This window comes from Xyrauchen texanus, chromosome 6 (assembly GCF_025860055.1).
Source record: "Xyrauchen texanus isolate HMW12.3.18 chromosome 6, RBS_HiC_50CHRs, whole genome shotgun sequence".
In the NCBI taxonomy this organism is placed as follows: domain Eukaryota; kingdom Metazoa; phylum Chordata; class Actinopteri; order Cypriniformes; family Catostomidae; genus Xyrauchen; species Xyrauchen texanus.
In genome coordinates, this window is record NC_068281.1 from 36,098,743 (window position 1) to 36,111,877 (window position 13,135).

A 13,135-nucleotide genomic window follows, 5' to 3' on the forward strand; every position below is an offset into this window, starting at 1 on the left:
CTATTATTTAAGCAGCTTGCATTCTGTTGAAAATGGCTATCTATGGTACAATCAATGCTGCAAAACAAGTTGAAGAAAGCAATTGCAGTAGGGATCATGTTCTGTTCATCTAGCTGTCTTCTCACACTCTTCTGCTGCAGGATATGTGTTGGCTTCTTTCCAGCTGAAACCATATGGAGTTTCTCTCTCTCCCCCTCTCTCTCTCTCTCTCTCACACACACACACACACACACACACACCTTCGCAAATCCAAATGACTTTATACTTTTGTAAAATCTTTAAAATGAATTTGATATTGCTGATTCAATAATGCAAAGAAATGAGAACAGGTTAAGTATAGATATACTTTAATATACTTTTTTTTTTATTATCCAGTCGAAAATACAACTTTTGAATGAAAGGCACAGTAAGACCAGACTCTTCTGCAGACAAAAAAAGTACAGAAAGCAGACATTTCTTCCTTTCAGAAAATGCATAATAAACTCTTTTGACATAAATTCAGGATTTCAAACTTGCACTGAAGGTGGAATATAAGAATATTTTCAAACTAAATAAGAAATTTTATGTTGTGGATCAATTGTTGGGCAAAACAAGCAGACATTAAAATATATGCACAGCAACATATTTAAAAGTTACACCATTGTTAAGAGGGCAAATATAAAGATTATGGGTAAATATCATCTTTGTCAATGTAGTGCAACTTCTCTGTAAACTCGATGCATAATTACAGTGCAAGTGTAGGTGAGGGTATGTCATGGTAACCGGCGTATGAAGAGATTAAACTGCATTGGTCAAAAAGAGAAAAGTAAAAACAACAACAACATGTACACAAGTTATGAAAACATGAAATGTAAGAGCTTGATTGTGGTTTTCCATTGAAAATTTGGTAATGTTTACAATAAGGTTGCCTATATTAACATTAGCAAACAATTTTTACAGCATTTATTAAAGAAATATTCTGGGTTCAATGTTCAATAGAGAGCATTTGTGACATAATGTTGATTACCACAAAAAATACATTGGCTCGTCCATCCTTTTCTTACAATAATAATAATAATAAAAATAATAATAAAGCAAATATTGAGGTTACAGCAATGCATTTACAATGGAAATGAATGGGAGCAATTTTTGGAGGGTTTAAAATGGCAGAATTGTGAAGCTTATATTTTTATAAAAGTACTTCCATTTAAATCTTATGTTAAAACTTGTGGATTATTTAAGCTGTAAAGTTGCTTAAATCGACATTTTAGAGTTTACGGCATAAAGTCATGGCAAGAAAGTTGTAAAAACTGGATATAACTTTACAAAGATCAAGTTAATAAGCAATTGAATCACACTTAAATCATGTTTGCATGCATATTGTTTTGTCTTGTGACTATACTTTGAATATAACATTTATGAATTTGCCCCATTAACTTCTATTGCAATTGCATTACGAGTACTATTATTTTTTAAGTTGAAAAATGCTATCGATTAAGCTTAACTTGTATTCAACCAGTATTATTCCTTAAATTCTGTTTAATGTTAGTTCACAAAAACTACAATTAATAAATGCATTAAAAGTATTTATTGTTCGGTCATGTCCATTATTGCGTTAACTAATGTTAATACATACAACCCATTTGTAAAGTGCTACCGAATAATCATGGTCAAAGCATTGGAGAAGAACAAAATAATCCCACCATTGATGACAATCTTTGGTATTTTTTATTCTTGCATACTGAAGTGTTTAAAATACTTTTTATTCCTCTTATTATTATTTTTTACATTGTATTTTAAAATCACGTCATCCAACTAGCATTACTGACACTGATTTCCGATTTTCACAAAGCATCAAACTCTCACCAAGGAGGTTCATTGTAACAGGAGAGACTTGGTCATATTATGCCTCTTATCAGAGGGTAATTTGATCAAGCACAATTTCAAATTCAGTTAAGACTTGAAAAACATTCCTGCAGCAAAGGAACCAGGTGGCTAATAGAATATAGAGCTTAGAAACAAAACACAAATAGAAACCGAGCTTCCCTGTGTCCCTTCAGTAATAACCCTTACACACGGCGCTCTCAGAGAACACCATTTATAAATTAAACATAAACCGCATTAGAGGATCCAGCTCAGTACCTACAATGGCAGAGGCATTACTGAAACATAAGACATTACAATCAGCTCACATACATACACATTTACACACAACAGCGTGATCACAGCAGCTTCTCAGCCTCTAGTCTGCTGATTTTCACAAGACCCATTTATCCATGTTCATGTGCAAACTTCTTTTACCAAGCCAAAACTGGAGTGATTGACACCATAATTTGATAGAGGCTCCCTTAAAGGTGTATAATTGAGTTCCTGAATCTAGTAAACCAACTTTAAAGTACATCTGATGTTTGTTTTTAGGGGTAACTCTGCCCCCTGTTCTTAACACTACCTGTTTGTATTGCTCAGCTGTGCGATTTGTGTCAGGTACTCCCGCAGTTCTTTAGCTGCCTGGAAGCGACCGTAACGTTTCTGAGGCCTCGTGCACTCATCAAGGAGGGCAATGAGGTGCCCATCTTTTGCTATATCAAGCGGGGGGTCGTGGAGGAGACCACCAGTGGTGCCCCGCCAGGTGGCGAATCTGGAGAGCAGGTTCTGACAGATAGCATAGTAGTTGTGGTCGATGGTGACTCGCGAGCAGAGGATGTCCTTGGAGAAGGAGAGACAGGCTTCTTTGTCGCATTCCTCATAGCGGCTCTCGTACCAGACATCATAGTTCTCTGGTTTATCTGAGCAAATAGAAGATATTCAGTCAAAAAGTGCATAATTTTATTCCAAATTAACACTTAAGAATAGATTCAACATGAAACTGCAGAAGTACCCTATTTTACTTCCACAATGTGACAAATGAGCAAAACGCATATCCGGCATGCACAGCATAGCAGAATAGAAATTTGTAGTAAATAGGGTGCAACAGTGCACAGCCACTTTCTCTGCCATCTTTGTTCTGGAAGTATTGAACCAAACCAACCAACTCAGAGGTGAATTGCATCATTACAAACTTTGATTTGAAGTAAAAAAATAAGTATATGAAAATCAGACAAAAAGACAAGGGTATGAGACCGCTTCCTCAACGTCTTTGATAAGGTAATGAACTACAAATCACATGAAGCATTATGAATTAATTAATATAATTATTGCAAAACTACTTAAAATATAGTTTGAGAGTTTAGGGCGATCGACTCATTCGCAGTGTGTCATAGAAGAGGCCTGTTGCTGCATAGCTCTTTGGTGTGCTTTGTTTGGCATAATTCTCTGATCTGTTAGATCTAATTATCAGTGGATTTTTACCTTCAGTTTTGATTTCAGAAAAGCTGCATTACCTACAAAAGCAGACTAATAGTCTTAATAGGAACTTGGCTACTGGTTTTAACTAGGGCTGTCAATTTAACCCGTTAATTATGTGAAATTAATTATATTAAATGCGTAAAAAAAAAAAAAAACATTTTACACAATTATTCATGTCCCTGGACTGTGAAATGAATATTTCTACTATCTGAGCAATTCAAGCCTGATGTATCACCAGCTCAGCAGGGGGCAGGAAGCAAAACACCAGCTGCATAGGCAACATGCAGCTGTTCAGGGAACGAACCACACTCAGGCTTGCTTGTCAATCGCGATAACACAACAAGAGTATGTGTTTCTGTGTTTAAATAGCTAGATTGAGTGTAATTCCGAATGCAGTGATCTCAAGATGTTTTTTTCAAAAGACATTTAAGTAAGTTTCAAACTATGTTTTAGGTTGACACGGTGACCTAAAAACACAGTTAATGTCGCAACAGCCAAAGTGAGAAGCTCCAAATGCATCTGTCTGATGCATGAGTACATTGATGCTTCCTTAGGAGAGGCCTTATAAAACACGGTCTGACTGATGAATTAAATTGCAAAATAGATTGCTGTGGACTTTAGGCCAATGAGAGGCTTATAAGCCACTTTTTGTATTGTTTTAATGCTTTACTTGTCTGCCACAATACTGTAATGCAATTTAGGCCTCACAACCCATGTGATTTCAGTTGAAAAGGAAGGTTGTTTCAAAGGCAAAGCCAGTTATTAGATTCTGATGAAAGATTAAGACTTTTTCTTTGGAATCATTTTCACTGATGAATTGTGCACAATGACAGGAATGTGTATAAAGAAAGCAAATAGGGAAACGTTCATGTTGACTTTAAACATCGGTTCACCATCCTTTGCAAAAGCAATAATTGAAACTTCTTTCCCAGTTCTTTTCAGCGTTGTACAATGTTTCACTTTATTTCACAGCATGCCTAATTTCACGCAGCTGCCTTTTCTTTAGCATGGTCTTATTCTTCTTTCTTTTGTCTGTTTCTGTCTAGCATTTAACATAAAGAAGCACTTTATCATTACATAGTGCTTTATGTCTTGAACAGCATCCATCTGTAATTAAAATGAACATGATGTTCTGTAAAATAAAGACGAACTAGTAGAAGAGAAATAAGAAATTCTTCTGACAGCAGGTGCAGTTCTTCTCTGGCTACCCATTTTAATTCTGAACAAATCAATAACAGCGTGGAGTCCTTCCAGATATTTTGGTGGGTGGTAGGACATGCAAGAATAGACTGAGCTGTGACAACTATTCATCAGCAAAACTATATTGAGTCATAAAGCCCCTTAAAGAGTGGGAGATGTGGTGTCTTGGTCATTTGACACAGCTCAATATTGCGGCAATAACTAATTAGAGAAAATGAAGTCACCGTGCTGCCAATCACTCTCGAGGGAGCCAATTATGAGATCCTGGGGAGGCAAAGTGCCACAGCCAATCAGAGTGCATGTTTACCTCACTGCTTCTCTGGCTATACTGTAATATTGCTAAATATTTATTTTTTTTGCTATACATTTTTTTAATAAAAAGGTAGTTTGTCTGCTAACGCTTTGGTGCCAGATAGCACAGGACACCTTCAGAGCTCTTGTGGATTCCATGTGGATTCGACTTGTCAGAGCTGTTTTGGTGGCATTAGGGGGACCTACATGATATTAGGCAGGTGGTTTTAATGTTGTGGAGAAATGCCATCTGGTCTGATGAAACATTGAACTATTTGGCCATAATGACCATCGTTATGTTTGGAGGAAAAAGGGTGAGGCTTGCAAGCCGAAAGAACACCATCCCAACCGTGAAGCATGGGGGTGGCAGCATCATGTAGCATAGCTCCCCAATGCTTTGCTTCAGGAGGGACTGGTGCACTTTACAAAAGAGATGGCATCATGAGGAAGGAAAATTATGTGGATATATTGAAGCAACATCTCAAGACATCAACCAGGAAGTTAAAGTTCGGTCGCAAATGTGTCTTCCAAATGGACAATGACTTCAAGCATACCTTCAAAGTTGTGGCAAAATGGCTTAAGGGCAACAAAGTCAAGGAGTGGCCATCACAAAGTCCTGACCTCAATCCAATAGAAGATTTGTGGGCTGAACTAAGAAAGCATGTGCAAGCAAGGAGGCCTTTAAACCTGACTCAGTTACACCAGTTCTATCTGGAGGAATGGGCCAAAATTCCAGCAACTTATTGTGAGAAGCTTGTGGAAGGCTACTCAAAAGGTTTGACTCAAGTTAAACAATCTGAAGGCAATGCTGCCAAATACTAACAAAGTGTATGTAAACTTCTGACCCACTGGGAATGTGATGAAAGAAATAAAAGCTGAAATATATAATTCTCTCTACTAATATTCTGACATTTCACAATAAAAATAAAGTAGTGATCCTAACTTACCTAAGACAGGGAAAGTTTTCTGCGATTAAATGTCAGGAATTGTGAAAGACTGAGTTTAAATGTAATTCGCTGAGGTGTATGTAAACTTCTGTCTTCAACGGAGATCACACACACACACACACACACACACACACACACACACACACACACACACACACACATTTCCATGTTTTATGGGGCTTTCCATAGACATAATGGTTTTTATACTGTAAAAACGTTATATTCTATCCCCCAACCCCAACACTAACCCTACCGCTAACCCTCACAGAAGAATTTCTGTATTTTTACATTTTCAAAAAACATAAATTAGTATGATTTTCAAGACGTTTTCCTCATGGGGACCGACACATTGTCCCCACAATGTAGGGCTGCACGATTTGGACAAAAAGTCATATTGTGATTATTTTAAAAAATATTGCAATTTGAACTGCGGTTATGATGGTTATGTTTTCCACATGTTCAACTGACACATGTTATGTGCTTAGAAAAGTCTACTGGGGTTTTCACACTTGAACCCTCTTAAAAAGAACCAAACTGAGACCTTTTTTCAGTTCAACCACAAACAAATAAATATATAAACAGTGAAACAAAGTCTTCTTCATATCCAAATGTTACCATCCACCGTGTACCTGTTTTTGTCCATTTTGAGATAGGATCTCAGCCCACTAATCATCATCATTAGTTTTTGAAACACAGTCAACTTGAATATTAGGGATGCTCCAATCGGGATTTTAACATCCGATACCGATCTCCGATTTTCTTTTCATCTCATCTATCGATGCTGATCATTTAACTTTTATCAGCAGCTCTGTCAAAACTGGTTATATGTAATCTTTCTACTCAATTTCACTGTTAACTAAATTTCCCTGTTGGTAAAACCATTGTTGTTGCCTAGTTTATGCTATCAAAAATAATGTTAGTTGATTAAATAATTACAACATATCATTTTAAAATATAAATGTTACTCCATATTCTAGGGCTTCAAAACTAGTAGGCAAACTATTCTTTACTGTACATAAGATAAATCCTAAAGAATGAGGCTTAATGTCAAACCAAAGTTGAACTGATAACAACCCATTGGTGTAATTAAATTTAAAGTCAAATTTTGGATAGTTTGTCACCATTTAATTTAATTATTTTTATTCATTATTTTATTATATTCAATTTAGCAATGCATTACATTATAGTAACTAAATATTTGATATAGATTTATTATGTGTATGTTCCTTTTCATTTTGTTGGATGTTGGTAATATTAGTTCCGCTTTCACTTGTTTCTGTGGGGAGTGTAATAATCACGCTCTCTCGTGAGGTAAACAAATGACTGGAGGATGAGAAGTTTCTGGACTCTACAGGTGTTTCTGTTAATGCCGTTTGTTCAGCAATCATTTAATAAAGATGTTTGAATTATACCCCATCTTGTATTCTGCGTTATTATTATGATACCTGTGCCTTGCGGAGAATGAGATGCTGCTACCGCAGATAATAATAAAAAGCGCTTCACGCAGGATGCGCCAGTTTAGTGTAAATAAAGCGTTTAGCGCACGTAAGCAAACCGAACTCAGAGCACTTCTGTTACTGTAAGCATGAGAGGGAGTTGTGGAGCACAGAACCGCTCTGAAAACACTGTAACAATGCGCAAATTTAATATAGACTGAACAGAGCAGCGCAAATAAACTTTGAAGGGAGCAGACTATTTATTTATTTAATTCAATTTAATAATTAATTTAATTAATTAATTAAATAATCGCACAAGGTCATAGCGCGGTTTCTATTTTATTTCGATTAATTGTGCAGCCCTACCACAACGTCAAAAATTTCGTCGACATTTGGTCCCCTCAAAGGGATAAATACACACTCACACACACGCAAAAGGTTTAGGCACTTGTGAAAAATGTTGAATAGTGAGGATGTCTTCAAAACGAAATAATTTTCATCAATAGTTTTCATTAATCATTTAATGTCATACAAAGTAAACCAGTGAATATAAAGCTAAATGCCAAAATGCATAAATGAGAAGTCAATATTCGGTGTGACTACCTTTGACTTTAAAAAAGCACCAATTCTCCTAGGTACACCTGGACACAGTTTTTCTTGGTTGTTGGCAGATAGGATGTTCCAAGCTTCTTGGAGAATTCACCACAGTTCTTCTATCTCAATTGCTTCTGTGTCTTTATGTAATCTCAGACTGACACAATGTTCAGTGGGGGGCTTTGTGGGGGCCATAACATCTGTTGCAGGTCTCCCAGTTCTTCTATTTTACTCTTTTCTATTTGCAAAGTAATGTTTGGGTGTCTGACATGTATATGTCCTATTGACACACAAAAGCTGAATATATAAATAACCATATTAAGACAAACGCTTTGTGAAAAATCTTATGTGCCTAAGACTTTTGCACAGTACTGTGTATACACACACACACACACTCACTTTATTAAGTACACCTGTACATTTACTTATTCATGCAATTAACTTATCAGCCAAACGTGTGGCAGCAGTGTCATGTATAAAATCAGGCAGATATGGTCAGAAGCTTCAGTTAATGTTCACAAACAATCAGTGAAAAATCTCTCAGTGATTTTAGACAGTGGCATTATTTTTGGTGCCAGACGATGGTTTGAGTATTTCTGTAACTGATGATCTCCAGGGATTTTCGTGCGCCCCAATCTCTAGTGTATAGAGAATGGTTTTAAAAATAAGAAAACATCCAGTGAGCAGCAGCTCTGTGGACAAATACGCCTTGTTGATGAGAGAGGTCAACAGAGAATGGCCAGACTGGTTGAAGCTGACAGAAAGGCTACGATAACTCAGATAACCCCTCTGTACAATTGTGAGAAGAATAACATTTCCGAATACACAACATGTCGAACCTCGAGGCAGATGGGCTACAACAACAGAAGACCACATCGGATCTGAGGCTTTCCTGTTCTAAGCAGACATTAGTGGTACTTGGAGGGTCTTCTGCTGTTGTAACACATCCGCATCAATGTTCAGTGCGTTGTATGTTTAGAAATGTTTTATTTCTACATAGTTTTGTTGTAACGTGTGGTTATTTGGGTTACGGTCACCTTCCTGTCAGCTTGGACCAGTCTGGCCATTCTCCTCTGACCTCTGTCATTAACAAGCCATTTTCACCCACAAAACTGCTGCTCGCTGGACATTTTTTGTTTTTCGCACCATTCTCTTTACACTCTAGAGACTGTTTTGTGTAAAAATCCCAGGAGATTTCAGTTACAGAAATACTCAAACCAGCCCATCTGGAACAACAATAATTTATACATTACAATGCTGCCACATGATTGGCTGATTAGAGATTTGCTTGAATAAGTAGATGTACATGTGCACACACACACTCACACTTTGTTAAACTTTATGCAACTATAAATGTTTTTAGTAGTAGTAGTAATCAACATTGTTGTGACCTCACTTCATTTTCCATTTAACCCTCCTGTTGTGTTTGTGATTTGTGTGTAAAAAAAAAAAAAAAATGTAATCTTATCCTTACATTTGTTTAAAAAGCATTTGGATTCACCATCTAGAGATGAGAACTTCAGAAATGATTAAACAACATCTGTAAACTTTAATGAAGATGATCTCAGAATTAAGCAATTCAGTGTGTATATGTAAACAGCTGATAACCAACCATCCTGTGAATAGAAATCACTTTTAAAGAGCCATGAAGGGCAAGATCTATAAAAGGATCATGTTTAATTAGTGCATCGAGGAATTAAATGAAATAATAATAATAATTCAAAAGATAAAGAGTCTATCCACCCATTGCCTTCCAAAAAGCAACTTGCAACCATGATTCCCACGCAGGTCCGGTCAAGTGCTTTTACATCATAACTGCACATCAATTCAGAAGGCACAAAATCAAAAAGCTTTTGTTACCTAACCTTTCAGAAAGACCTATCCACAAACAAACACAAACACACAAGGTTGATTCAAATAAACACTAGCAGGGAGTAGCCAATAACAATTGTTATATAGCGCACATGCTCCTCCAAGTTCATCTGCCAGCCCAGTTTGGCCTCTCTGGATGGCAAATACTCAGGCATACACAGATGGTTCAGCACTGCACAGATCCATGCCAACTCACTGCCACCCAGAATCGAAAGTGCAGCTTTAGGCCACATTCATCTGTTGCAATGCAAATGCTATGAAAGCAATCCTTAAAAATGAGACAGGAATTTAAATCCCATGCATTATCAAATTAGGGGCTCTATAGAGTTGCAGGAGAGCTTTGGTGGCTGTCGGTGCTTTATTCAGGTGTAGTGTTACAAGAGCTTAAAAGTACCAGAATAGAAACTGCAAACAGACTTTAATTAGAAGTCTGGGACTGTGGGAGGCCCTTGCAGGTTTCTACCTGGACTGCAAGACTGTGATAATGCTGCCTGAAAGGTCTGAGAAACATTTATGTTGACGGGAAAGGCAACACATAGGAACTGAAAGGACAGAAAAACAGGACTAAAGATGTTCCAGCTCAACTGAAGAAAAACTGAAAGTGTATGGGGGGCACCTAACCTGGATTTATGTTTCCTGCACTATTAAGAGGCTGGAATTAAGTCATACTCACTCTGTTTTATCAATCTCTTGTCCGCCACAATGACGTTTTCCGCATCAACGACGATGACTTTGCCGTCACGGGGCCCGACGGCAAAGTTGTCAAAGCTGACGTCCAGGAGATAAAGGGCAAAGTCAAAATCATTGTTGGTCAGCTGCTCGGCGATGTCCATCAGCTGCTTGGCCAGATCCACTCTCTTCTCCCAGGGTGCATTGTAGAAGCTCCAGAGCTCCTCACCCACGTAATTCACTGCCACCATCCGGCCACAGGCCCCCAGGTATTTGGCAAACGGCCAGCCCTCATCAGAGGGGAAACTCTGCAGAGAGGAGAAACAAAAAGAAAGTGATGGTGAGAGAGAGGTTCCACATGCAAACAGATGATAATGATGGTTTTAATACCTCTTCCCCCCAAACTTGGGACAGAAGTTGCACACGACTCATGTAAGCCTAATATCGTAACATAACTGCACAATTGCTGGCATAGAGCAAATTAGTTCTAACAAACTTTTCTTAAGTGCTGTGGATATTCAATAGTCCCATTTCAAGTAGAGTCATTAAAAATGGATGAGTGACCATTAAACATTAATCCCAGGATTCAAATAATTTAAAGGACAAAACATTGCTTTCTGTAACCAGCAGGAGCCTTCCAACATCTTGCCTCTGTGGTCAGGACTGGAGAGACTGAATCATCCCATAAAGGGGACGCTTCCTGTTGACTGGAGAATGCGGTTTACAGAATATATGCGTTGTGATGGACCTTTGCCAAATATAACCTTTTATTGGCTCACACACGGTTAATCCTAAAATCTGATAACTGCATGAGGTATTTCAGGTATGTGTCCAAACGGTTACATTCATTCTGTCCTTGAGTCAAATGTTCAAACTCAAGTGAATGAAGTGGAGAGACAAACAAGGTCCATATCTTCCTCTTACCTTTGACCTTAACTTAATTATTGATAATGGTCTGAAATTTGTTAACACAAATTTGTTAAATTTGTGAGGCCTAATAAAACTAATAAGTAATACACTGCAATAATGAAATGATAGATGTTTTAGTGTTCCAGGATCAACCCTGACTCAAACCTATATACAAACCTATGATGACAATCTCAACTGCTCTTCAATACAACAGTGAATAGCTGGACATACCCTGTATATATCCATCTCCATCTAGCAATGGCAACAATAAAGCAAAAGAACCATTAAGCCCAAAGTATATTTCGATTTTAACGTGAACGCTCAGCACCTGCGTACAGTCAAAAGTGAGCCTGTCAACGTATACTCCATTTGACAGTGTGCACATACACAGGAGTTTGGTGCATGCATGCTACGACTGTTATAAGACAACAGACTATTTATCTTTAGAAGTTTAGACCCATAAAGATGTATTTATAGTCCTTCAGACTCAAGGTAAGTAATTGACCTCCTATGCACGTGCTCTTGATGTGCAAATCCAGTTGACATTTTTACGGTATTTAATGGCGTGTTCTTCGTTCGTGACAGCAATGGCTCAAATGTGAGAATTTCCACCTTGTGGAGCCATTAATTAGTGCAAATATTTCCAGGCGCATGCGCAGTCTGAGCATTCAAAGATGTGTGGTTAGGAAAATTGAGCTGCACATTGTTTAGTGCTCGCACACACTGCTGAAGACCGAATTTGTGTCACATGTCCTGAGCGTCCACGTCTGACAAAAGTAATGCACTGCAAATAGGTAAATATGTCCTTCAGGGACTCAAGTACTGACATTAATTGTGCATTTTCTTTTTTCCCTCCTTGAAAGTGTTTTAGGAAGCAGCTGATTATTCAAATCCAGATTTTTAAGCATACAAGTGATACAGTTCAGAGTGTCAGCTATTGTTATTTTTTTAACAACAGTTTTTTTACCATTTAGAAAACAATAATAGGTATTATTTGACTGTTTAAAACAAAGGCGGACAATTCTGCTATGCTGTGTCTTTGAGGTTTAAAAAAAAGAAAGAAAGAAAATGCTATAAATAGTCATTACCAATATCTGAAAAGGTTTTTAAATCACAATACACTTTTCAATGACTAATAATGTTCCTGAATTTTGAATTTAAGTTTTAGGATTACTAAATGTTTTAGTTTCAGGATTTAGATACTTTGAAATGTTAATTGATTAAGTTATATTCCAGGACTGACAGTTATACTTTCCGGCCGTTGACAACCAGTCAACTCAAAATACAGAACAGGATGACACTAGACTACCTTTGGGAACACATTGCCAACAAGGTTTTTTTCTCTGAGAGTGTCAAATGAATGTAAAAGGTCATATCCAGGTGAGTGTGAAGTTGAATTGTTCCATCTACTGGAGAGGAAAAAAAAAAAAAAAAAAAAAAAAAAAGTGTACTGTACTGCAGAAACTCAGTGGATGCTCCTACACTCTAATGAAGAACTTCAGTAAATAATAGATGTCTGGAAACTATATTTTCCACATTCCCCCCTTTCAGACTGAGTCCATGTAGGAAACTAGTAAAACACTGTTCTCTTTATCATTCAATATTAGGTTTAAAAAAGGAAGAAATATATATATATTTACAGTATTTTAAATTTCAAATGCATTTTTTAAAATGATTAGGCCGAAGTCAATTAATATTTATGCATTTGGCAGACGCTTTTATCCAAAGCGACTTACAGTGCAATTATTACAGGGACAATCCCCCCGGAACAACCTGGAGTTAAGTGCCTTGCTCAAGGGCACAATGGTGGTGGCCGTGGGGTTCGAACAAAGGACCTTCTGATTAACAGCCCTGTCCTTTAGCCACTACGCCACCACCACTCCATTATTATAA

The 13,135-nt window shown here is 37.3% G+C and overlaps 1 protein-coding gene across 3 annotated transcripts in view; it reads right to left on the reverse strand.

Annotated features, from left to right (window-relative positions):
- Positions 1-369: 369 nt before the first annotated feature.
- The window catches only part of LOC127645172 (divergent protein kinase domain 2A-like), a 34,560-nt gene continuing 21,794 nt past the window's right edge, over positions 370-13,135 (reverse strand). For all 3 annotated transcript variants that reach the window (XM_052128688.1, XM_052128687.1, XM_052128685.1), the window contains 2 exons: positions 10,338-10,641; positions 370-2,765 (listed from right to left, as the gene is read on the reverse strand). In XM_052128688.1, the coding sequence (XP_051984648.1) occupies positions 2,425-2,765; positions 10,338-10,641 (645 nt within the window). In that variant the 3' untranslated portion in view covers positions 370-2,424. The remainder of the gene's footprint in view (positions 2,766-10,337; positions 10,642-13,135) is intronic.